The sequence below is a fragment of the Eschscholzia californica genome, unplaced genomic scaffold (assembly GCF_041429995.1).
Source record: "Eschscholzia californica isolate CP2 unplaced genomic scaffold, dmEscCali1.0.p SCAF_5, whole genome shotgun sequence".
NCBI classification, from domain to species: Eukaryota; Viridiplantae; Streptophyta; class Magnoliopsida; order Ranunculales; family Papaveraceae; genus Eschscholzia; species Eschscholzia californica.
In genome coordinates this window covers 8,843,803-8,854,092 of record NW_028238472.1, presented here as the reverse complement: position 1 = coordinate 8,854,092, position 10,290 = coordinate 8,843,803, and the positions used below count along the sequence as shown (strand labels likewise).

Here is a 10,290-nt window from a genome sequence, read left to right as displayed (position 1 = left end):
GCTTTCCCACCAAGTAGGATGTCAACATACATAAGGCTCCTTCCTTTCCTGAGTTTGGTGGGTTGGGTTCCCTTGAGAGCATTAAGACTAATGGAACCCATATGTGGCTCTTCTTGGCTCTCATCAGGTTCGGTCAGGAGAGAATTGAGTTTAGCTCTCATTGGACATTCGTATGACATGTAGTCTCCTGCGCATAGGAAGCATTTCTTTGGACGGGTTGTCGTCTTCCACTTGCCCTTCCAGTCCCTCGGGCCCTTCTGACCCTCCTTAGGGGCATCTCTACGGGTGTCCCTCGGTGGTTGCTTGCTTTCTCCCCCACTTTTGCCCTGGTTGCCCTTAGATGGTTTGGTCTTGGTACTTTGGTCAGACCTATACGTATAGTCATCAAGCTTCTCTACAGTACAAAGGGCGGTGGGTAGGTCTTCAACCCCTCTTCTACGTAGCTCGGTTGCAGCCCAGGGTTTGAGACCATGGAGAAAGAAGTAAAGTCGGTCTTCGTCGGTCATGTGGGTTATATCAAGCATAAGGGCATTAAATTGTTTAACATAGTCGGTGATGCTACCTGTATGCTTGAGATTCATCAGCCTATCACGGGCTCGATACTCAACATTCTCCGGGAAGAATTGCGCTTTGAATTCCTTTTTGAAGTCTTCCCAAGAGTCCATCCTGCAGAGTCCCTTCTCGACTTCGCCTGATTTGCGTCACCACCATGTTTAGGCATCTCCTTTCAGGTACATGGCTGTTGTGGTCACCATGGATTCTGGGTCTTCAAGGTAGATAGCCTTGAAGTACTGCTCCATATGCCATATGAAGTTGTCAACCTCCTTGGCATTCCTTGCTCCAGTGAAGCTCTCAGGGTCAGGCACCTTGACCCTTGGTCCATCTCTAGTTGAGGGTCCTGTACCATTCGCCACGGCTTTCTCTAGTAGAGCAATCCGGGTCTTGAACTCCTCAAACTGGGCATGCATCCTCTCGACCGCAGTGGAAGGTCTGGCTATAGCTGCCATCTCCCTCTTGAGCACCTCCACGGTAGTCTCTACGGACTTTTCAAGATTGGATATAGCCTCATTCTGACTTCCCATAACCTTTTCTACCCCCTCACTGAGGTCAGGAAAGGATTCTTCAACCTTCTCGACACGTCCCAGCAACATGTCAAACTTGGTCTCTAGTTGCTCCAACCTTGCCTCTATGGAAGCGTCCCTTTCTGCAGACTTCTCTCTAGCAGACTTACCACCCTTGGTCTTGGACCGTCTTCCTTTCTTGGCTCTGGCAGAGTAACGTTTTCCACTTCGCTCGACATAGTTCCGACGTGGCTCTGATACCAACTGTCACGGGGTAAAGTTTTCGCTCCTACTTTAGCACCGTGCGGCACTTGACTTAGCTTCCTCCTAAGTACAAGTCTAAGCCTTAACCTTCCCAAATGCCTAAGTAACCTTGACTAAATAGGCAAAGACCCAAGAAAGATAAGCTTCCAAAGTGTGCACCAACTAAAGAGAACTTTGATCTTTATTACTAAGAACTCTTTGTATACAAGAAGGCTTTTGGGCACGTTTCCCAAGTCACTCAACTCTCACACTATTGCTTTGAATCCTTACTTGGATGCTTTACAAATGAGGGGTGATCCCCTATTTATACTAGTTCCTATATACAATGGACGGCTGGGATTCACCCACATGTAACCCATCTAATGGCTATGGAAATCTCAAGGTTACTTAGGCTCCAAGTATCTCTAGAAAACTCTCTCAAAATATCTCCATGCCATCTCTAGAATTCCCCTTGGGCTGGGCCAAAGAGATGCTCCAACTATGTACAATGCAGCCCGGAACATGTGTGCTGTTTGGGCTGCTAAGGAAGCTGCTGTCTGGGCTGTTTGTGGTGCTCTCTGGTAGCTGCTGTCCGGCCCACTTAGCTGCTGTTTTGTGCTCCAATCATGTGGGCTGTGACATCTCGTTCTCTCTCCCTAACAGAAGCTTGGGAAATCCAAAACCTCGCCAGATCCGGTGTGGTGGTCTTGTTGTTGTGTTGGTGGTCAGGTTTCCGATAATGGTGTGGTCTGGTGGTGGTTTTGTTCGTCGTGTTATGGTCTGATGTTTCTGGTTTAGTAGGTGGTGTTGGTGACAGTGAAGATTTTTCCGGTGGTGATGGAGGTTTTTCCCGTGGTGGTGATGGTGGTTTTGCCGGAGGTGAAATTTTGAATATGGGACAAAAGATTAAATCACTAGGGAGAAAGGTCTTTTAACAAATTTCAGACATTTGACTTGTATTTCAGACTTGTTTTGAAGTCTGAAATATGTGGGCTATTTTTCAGCCCATTCAGACACAACCCAATTCCGTTAAATTTTCAGATTTCCTTAAATTTAAAAACAAACATCTGAAATCTGAATTGGGGTTCCAATTCAGATTTCAGATCTGAAAAAATAGAAAAACAAACAGCACCTAAATCTAATATTTTCTATGTGTCAGGTGAATCATCCAAGCAAGATGAGTCAAGGAGAGGAAATCATAGACTACTGTTATTGTTATAATGGTGTATTATTGGCATTTTAGTTATATTTGAACAGAAGTTATTTTGTTTATGAAACTTACACATTACTTTACTGCTGCTTCTACTACTTCTGTTCCAGCATTTTGTTTAACAAGGAAAGGAAATCATTACTGTATTATTGGCAGTTAAAACTGAGACATTACTGTTTCTACTGTATTATTGGCATTTGAAACTTAAACAAAAGTTATTTTGTTTATGAAATCACTACTTCTGTATTACTGTATTATTGGCATTTGAAACCGAGACATTACTTTTTCTACTACTACTACTTAAATGCTTCTACTACTACTTAACTACTTCTTACTGAATTATTTATTGGCATTACTGTTTCTATTACTTCTACTACTTAATTAACAGCTTCTACTACTACTTCACTGCTTCTATTACTTCTACTACTTAACTGCTTCTACTACTACTACTGCACTGCTTCTATTACTTCTACTACTTAACTGCTTCTACTACTACTTCACTGCTTATACTGTATTATTGGGATTACTGTATCAAGGAGAGCAAATCATTTTAGTTACTGCTTCTACTACTTAACTGCTGCAAAGAAAAGTATATGATAAAGAGACTATAATAACAATAATTTCATAAAAAAGTGACTATAATATAAGAATGATGATCTATATGATAAAGAGTACAACAAAGAAATGTATTAGATAACACCACAAATCTTGTTCTAATACAACATGAAACCTTGTTCTAATACAACATATTTGAACATGGCTAAAGCTTGAATAACTACTAAAACTTGCAACAAAAACACTACATTGGCTAATAAATCTTTTATTTTCGTTAACTCGATCTTTTTCAGCATTGAGGTTACCACTTCTTCTATCAATCTTGTCGAATTTGCAGGAGCCGTAGATTGGGAGCTCTCCGAACGAACCGCTCTGGCCCATATGAAGTCATTTGGATGTTCTTTACCTACTGGACACTTGTAGCGCTTTCCCCCTTGATTTCTCACTGTTCTAGACGTCTTATGTCGCTAGCTCCACAAAAACAAGGTATCTGCGGATAAGATCTTCTCTTCATAAACTACAAAAGTATAACATAATACAGATTTATAAGTATAACAAAATTGAATGAACAACTCGATCAAAATAGAAACATTAGCAAGTCTATAGCCACATCCATCTTGATTTAAAAAAAAAGCTACATACAGGTAACAGCTGGAACCTAAACAACCTTAACTATAGAAAAGTTCCTAAGAAATAAGAGTCAAAATATGCATTTTACATTTGATGAGGACATCTAGAAGGCAATAAAACCTTTTCTCTACATATCATAATCATAAAACCAAGAATAACAATACAAGTTCAGATTTCAAATTTATTAGGATTTTGATTAACATTCAAAGTCATTATTGATGTTCAAATTGATTAACCAACTAATCATTTAATCACCACTTTGGTGGATTTGGGCTTAGGTCAGCCCTACATCCTGTAAGTATATAGCGGACAAACGCGGATAGCAGACAAGTTTATAGTATCGCCCACACCCGTCTGTTTGTTGGTATGTCTGTGTGATTGATTGACCCTTCGGACGATTTTGTGTTCGCTTATTATTATTCGTTACATCCGTCATTGGACCCATTTAGAGCATCTCCAAACGTGCTCTATTTCTTCATAAATAGAGATTTTGGAGCTCCAAAGGCTCCTCTACTTCTCTATAATGTAGAGAATGGTGAATAGTGAGCCTTCACATGTGAAGGCTCACTATTCACTTCTTTATATTATAGAGCTGATTTGACATAATAGATTTTTGGCCCTTGGTTGTCATAAAATTTATACTTGAGTCCTTAATATCTTTTATGAATTGACACTTGTGTCCTATTACTTTTGTATTCTAGTAAACTAATAATACTATTTAATTAATTATATAATTATAAATGGCCATAATTAAAATTTTATTAATAAACATAAAATGCGCAACAAAATACAAAATTATATAATAAATAAGATCATATCGTTTCGTAGAATTTAATCATTTTTCTAAGACGGAGTATCACCCCGTCTTGCCCATAAATGCTCAACCAAAGCATTTCTTAACGCGTAATGACCCTCTTTATCTTTAATTTTTTTATGTCGAGATAGGAACTGTGGAAAACTTTCAGTGTCGTCTTCTTGTATATCATCATCCGGACCAAGTGTTTCATAAATATGGTCAAAATCCTTTTCACGTTCATCCTCTACGATCATGTTATTCATTATAATGCACGCAGTTATTATATCATGGAGTAGTTATTACGTAACAATATTAGTTTATATTTTCGTAATTTGTAGTAATGTACACATTGTAATATCTCTAAGATTTGTAGTAACGTACGCATTGTAATATCTCTAATATTATATGTATTTTTTAATATAATATTTTTATATACAATCTATATTAATTATATTTAATTTATCAAATTTTAGAAGTTATAAAGTAATAAAAATAATAAGTTATAAATTTAAAACTAATAAAATAACAAAGATGCCAATATAAAGACTTGAATAGTGTTTTGCGTTTGGAGTAAATCTCTATTTAAGGAGTGAAAATATAGAGATTATGCCAATATAGAGGTTGGACGTTTGGAGATGCTCTTATGTATTTGTGTGTTTTTTTAGAATTGTTTGTTAGATTCAACAGGTTTACCCACAGTCGGATTTAAGATTTTATTGCTATGGGGTTTTAGTTCATTGCCACACCTATACAAACCCCATTATCTTCTCAACGTGATCTTATTTAATATTTCAAATATCTCTCTTTTTATTTTCCTCATTTAAACAAATTTTTTTTTTCTAAATGAACCTTTCTTTAAGTCTCTGGTTTCATTTGTTTTATTTTTCTTCAAGTTCTTCTATTTCCTTTTATCTTCATCCTCTCCTCTTGTTTCATATCTCCGAGAACCACCATCACTAATTTCATCAACCAACACCACAACAAAATCAAGTAATATATGATTTGAAAATCCTACACAAAAAGAATATGTAAAAATGAAAAAGGAAATGGGAGAAATTTGGGTATATTTCCAGGCCAACAAAATCAAGAGCCAAAGAATGGCAATTAGAAGAGGCAGACATTAGTACCCACTTATTTAATTTTCGTGGACATAACCATGCTTCCTTCATGCTCAATTAATCCAGAGCATCGGCTTATTGTCCACGACTCCAAACAAAGACATAGTTTTCTAGCCCTAATTTATAAAAGTTAAATGGTTAAAAAGGATTGAACTTTTAATCATCATCAGAAATAGAAATGTTTTTCTCATCCACAGTTAAAACTGTGTAGGAAGGTGTCCTAAGATAATACTTTCAATTTCATCATATGATAATACTCAATATATAAAACCCTAACCCTAGAATACTCAATATATATATAAGTAAATATAGATTCAGAAGCTAAACTAAACATCACTTGGAAATTAATCCTCAGATCAAGTGTTGGATTATAGTTATTTATGCTTCATCACCATCATAATCAAATTGAATTAAACAAAGAATTTGGAATTAAGCAACAAATTTAGGGGAAAATTAGATTACTCAGTAGTGGCGATAATATTAGGTTCGATTCTGCCGGCGATTGTCCTCAACTTTAAATCAGAAGAGGGAGCTTATTATCCTCATCGTAACCTTTAAATTTCCCCAATAGATTGAACAAACCACTGAAAAAAATTATAAATTTTGTAAAGATAATTGGATTTAGAGTTGAAGAGAGAGAGAAAGATTGCTCAGTTCAGCGGGTTTATCGACACGCAAATTTAATCTCTAAAGAGAGAAAAACTGCATTCCGGTCTGTTGAGCTTGAATTTTATGGAGTCATCACCACAATCTTTCCTGGTTCGCTCTCAAATCAAAACCCTAGTTCTCTAAAACAAAACATTTAGATATAACAAAAAAAAAACTGATTTTATGAACAAAATCAATGGAAATAGAAAGAACTATGTGATTTTTGAATGTAAACAAAGATCTAAACTATAATATCAATAAAATGGAACCCTAAAACGAAGAAGAGGTAATGAAGATGGAATAGAGCTTGTGATAGATGAGGAGAGCAACTGTTTATTTATAGGGATGCTATTCAACCTAATTAGGGTTTCTTTGTCCTCATTTTGCGCAGTTTCGTTATCACTTTCTCTTCGAAGAGAAGCTCTGTAGGCGCCCCATTTCTGCCAACCCCCGCTATATTATCATGGAAAACTTTATAGGCGCCTCTCATAAGCTTTAAAAGAGCTTTTAAAGTTGTAGGGTGCCTTTAAAACTTTAACTGAAAAAATGTAGGTGCTTTTAAAATTACCCTGACAATTTCCTGTCACCTAAAACTCTTGAAATTTTGGCATGGGGAAGCTGAGAGCACCCTTGGAGACATCAAAGATTGTTTCAAATGCGAAAATGACTTTTATACCCCCGACATGAGCGTCTTATATGAGGCGGTCATGTGGGACCGTACATGTATCATCCTCCTCGCAAATGAAGAACTAGTATGGCCGAAGTACCGAAAGTTATTGTTCAATCCTTTAGGTACTCCTCACAAATGATTATTATACTAAGCTGTAAATTGTTTGAGCGTGTTCATACGAACCTAACTAATTTTTTGTGACACAGTATGAGTCAAATCAGGTGTAATTTCGACGTAAGATATATACATTTTAGGGTTTAGAGTTTAAGGTTAAGGGTGAATCAATTTAATCGTCAATTTATCGTGGACTAGGTTAGTAAATAAGTTCCACCTAACTGGTGAACCCACACATTGGTTGGGTGGTAACGCACATGTGTCTCAACGAGGGAGAATATCATTCACATCGGTTGTTTACTAAGAAAAAACATTTCCTCATTTAACACTACTGAAGTTGTATTTAGAGTAGATCGTTTATGAATAATACTCTCATGGTGTGTTTGGTTGCAGGATTCTTAAGTAGGATTCCTATCAAAAGTGGAATTTGGTAGGAATCATGAATCCTTGGTCTGTTTGGCTACCAAGAATCCTAGGACTCTTGAATCCTAAGGATTCCTAATTCCAAAATTTGTATTGGACCAAAATCCCACCCTACCCCCTAGGATTTGCTAGGATTTTGGATTAATGAACCTAAATTTCAAACTTAAAATCAACAAAAGAATATATCCTTCTACAAAATCATTATTTTTTTTCAAAATCATTATTTTTTTCAAAAATCATATTTTTCTAAAGACGTTTAAAAATACTCAAATAATAATAAATCATAGGATTCTTAGTTGCCAAACAAGCCAAAAAATATTACTAGGATTCATGAATCCGTGGAGTCATGAATCCCAAGGACTCATGAATCCGCGGATTCATGATTCCGCCATCCAAACACACCATCAATTCATAGACACAAACACAAGATATCTCCTTTTATTCTCTAATAAAAGTATAAAACTAAGTACACAAAACCATAATAATTTAGTACCATCAACCCACAATACTTAATAGAGGTATAAACAACATCATCTACTAGTACTACTACTACCACTACCACTGCAATAAAGCATGTCCTTCTAATATGAAACCCTAGACTTAAGAAAGTTGAAGGGAAGAATCATAGGCAACCCCTGCCTTCCAATCACTTGGAATTGCATTGATCACTTCTACCCATGTTTGGCCATCGGTTTGGAACCTCAATTTAAGGGGACCGCACGGTGGATTAGGCATGTCCCATAATCCACCATATGCTTTTCGCATACCTCGCCATTGCTTACAGTCATCCTGCACCCAAACACATGTAAGTACAGTTCATATTTTACTAGGGAAAATGGACGAGTCGATCAACTAACACGGCCTACCTGCCATATTTCCACGGCTGTGATGTCCTTTTTACCAGCTTGGTAAATGATTATAAGGGCTAGGTATTGAGGAAACCTACTATGAGCATGAACCTTGAACATAAGGTTATATCCTGGGTACTGACATGACACCCTGCAAACAAAAATACAAACACGAGATATAATCGAAAAACACGTGCGTGCATAAACCCTGAGATAGTTTAGCTATTCCATCGCCGAGTTAGTTACCTTCTATATTCGATATCTACCACACCATATGCCATCAAATCTTGGGCCAGATTCGGACTAGCCAGTTTCGAGAAGCCACGTGGACTAAGGATGAAGTCAGTATGATCGCCTTCACCGTGGTCAGTCACCACAATAGTTAATCCATCTTGAGAGCATAGGTAGGGTATAGTACACCTAACCTAATCCACCATTAATAAAAAAAAATAACTCAATTACGGAATTGATTATTTGCTTAATCAATATTAAATAGACTTAATTACTAGTTTAATCAATCCCTAATGGAATGTTAGGTGAAGCTTCTTTTGTATCACCAACTACTGTATGAGCTTTTCGTGTGATCATATTTATATTTCCTTAAACCTAAAGAAGTTAAATACTGTTTAAATCTTTTGCTAGGGTTTAGAATCTTGTGATATGGGGATATTTTTATAAGGATGTGATAGACATCATAAGTCTATCACCCTGGCATACTCATAACGAGTACCTGATAGCATGCACCACACCCTGTACCGTTGCGATATAGCCCATGGACAGCTCCGACCTCTCCACCATTAAGATTTCTCCCGAATTCACCAAATCCACACGCACCGGCTGAATTTTCATTAGCATAAGAATAATATAAATACAAAACAGAGTTAATTCAATACCATATTATAAGACATTCTAAACATTTATGCTAAATGAAATAGCAACACACGACATAGAACTCGTGTTGTTAGTAAAAGTATGGATAGTCAAGTATAAGTGAAAAATTGTGAGAGTCGTCAAAGTTCAAAAATAGGAAAATGCTTTTAGCCTGACAAAAATTAGTCTCAATGGTCTGAACAAGGCAAAATGTTGACGTCACGTGTAAAATTTGCCTTGTCGAGCCAAGTAGCATTGTTGAAATAACATCTAGTTCAAATATTGAAAAGGTCACCACTAGTTATAAAGAACGAATAAAAATATTGAAAACGTCATGTGTAAAATTTGCCTTGTCAGGGCAAGTAGCATTGTTGAAATAACATCAGGTTTGAATATTGAAAGGTCACGAGTATAATAACAAAACGAATAAAAATATACACCATGTGTGCATATCTTAAGTAGACAAACACAAAGAAAGACATACTTGGAGTTCCTAAGCAATCAGGGCTACCATAAAAAGTTGCTCTAGAGCAAGTAAAGGCATCTTGAGAACTACATAGTAAAGGAAAGAAGACCATTGCAAGACACAAAACAAGTAAAGTGGGAATTGGGAAAACCATGACTACTCAAACACTAAGACCTAGAGAGGTAGCTAGATAGGAAATGAGGGAAGGTTGTGAGTGAGAGAAGACAAACAACCCCATATTTATAAGTGAGGTTAGAGAGAGAGGGAGGAAGGAAGAGTGGGGCAAGAGAGAGGTAGGTAGGTGAGTAGATGCTTACATTTGCTTCCATTAAGGATGCCACCAAGGATAGACTAGACTTGTTTAGATATCAAGAGACACCCTTGATTATTCCTTTTAGAGGAAATAGAGTACTAAGCAGCCTTGCTAGTGACCAATTTCAAAAAGTGAATCCTATCATCTTAAAAGAAAAAAATTCAGACCCCTTTACAACATAATTAAGAAAGTTATTTAAAAACAAATAAGATTATTGAAAAATAGGTATTCATGAAATGATGAAAAATCAGTAAAAGATTAACGACCCATAAAAATAATATCCAGATTCGGTCAAATTTTTAAAGAGAATATGGTACATCATTCC

At 36.7% G+C, this 10,290-nt stretch overlaps 1 protein-coding gene, 1 long non-coding RNA gene and 5 other non-coding genes across 8 annotated transcripts; all 7 read right to left on the bottom strand.

The window, feature by feature from the left end:
- Nucleotides 1-3,176: 3,176 nt before the first annotated feature.
- On the bottom strand, nucleotides 3,177-6,570 carry LOC147536822 (uncharacterized). 2 transcript variants are annotated; one of them, XR_015226334.1, is made up of 3 exons: nucleotides 6,475-6,570; nucleotides 6,076-6,436; nucleotides 3,177-3,586 (listed from the first exon to the last, which is right to left on the bottom strand). It is a non-coding gene; the product is annotated as an uncharacterized LOC147536822 (long non-coding RNA). The 2 variants fall into 2 exon arrangements; XR_015226333.1 differs by having other exon boundaries at nucleotides 6,076-6,570.
- Nucleotides 5,549-5,666, bottom strand: LOC147536827 (small nucleolar RNA snoR100). Its single transcript, XR_015226849.1, has one exon. It is a non-coding gene; the product is annotated as a small nucleolar RNA snoR100 (small nucleolar RNA).
- LOC147536826 (small nucleolar RNA snoR31/Z110/Z27) lies at nucleotides 5,773-5,868 on the bottom strand. The gene has a single exon (XR_015226845.1). It is a non-coding gene; the product is annotated as a small nucleolar RNA snoR31/Z110/Z27 (small nucleolar RNA).
- On the bottom strand, nucleotides 5,922-6,011 carry LOC147536825 (small nucleolar RNA snoR31). Its single transcript, XR_015226864.1, has one exon. It is a non-coding gene; the product is annotated as a small nucleolar RNA snoR31 (small nucleolar RNA).
- On the bottom strand, nucleotides 6,072-6,169 carry LOC147536824 (small nucleolar RNA R30/Z108). The gene has a single exon (XR_015226860.1). It is a non-coding gene; the product is annotated as a small nucleolar RNA R30/Z108 (small nucleolar RNA).
- On the bottom strand, nucleotides 6,258-6,365 carry LOC147536823 (small nucleolar RNA Z107/R87). The gene has a single exon (XR_015226865.1). It is a non-coding gene; the product is annotated as a small nucleolar RNA Z107/R87 (small nucleolar RNA).
- A 1,310-nt stretch (nucleotides 6,571-7,880) lies between the features above and the next one.
- Nucleotides 7,881-9,868, bottom strand: EXLB1 (expansin-like B1). Its single transcript, XM_086641381.1, has 5 exons — nucleotides 9,671-9,868; nucleotides 9,047-9,153; nucleotides 8,563-8,741; nucleotides 8,335-8,467; nucleotides 7,881-8,257 (listed from the first exon to the last, which is right to left on the bottom strand). Exons 1-5 carry the CDS (start codon nucleotides 9,804-9,806, stop codon nucleotides 8,069-8,071), a joined length of 744 nt encoding a protein of 247 aa, XP_086497507.1. The 5' UTR covers nucleotides 9,807-9,868; the 3' UTR covers nucleotides 7,881-8,068.
- Between the last annotated feature and the right edge of the window lie 422 nt (nucleotides 9,869-10,290).

Bases quoted from the DNA above. Each gene is read 5' to 3' on its own strand.
- EXLB1 (XM_086641381.1), bottom strand. From the start codon at position 9,806: ATGGTTTTCCCAATTCCCACTTTACTTGTTTTGTGTCTTGCAATGGTC. The intron at 8,742-9,046 runs GTACTCGTTATG...ATGGTGGATTAG, and splicing joins GGTGTGGTGCATGCTATCAG to GTTAGGTGTACTATACCCTA. The intron at 8,468-8,562 runs GTAACTAACTCG...TTTTGTTTGCAG, and splicing joins GTAGATATCGAATATAGAAG to GGTGTCATGTCAGTACCCAG.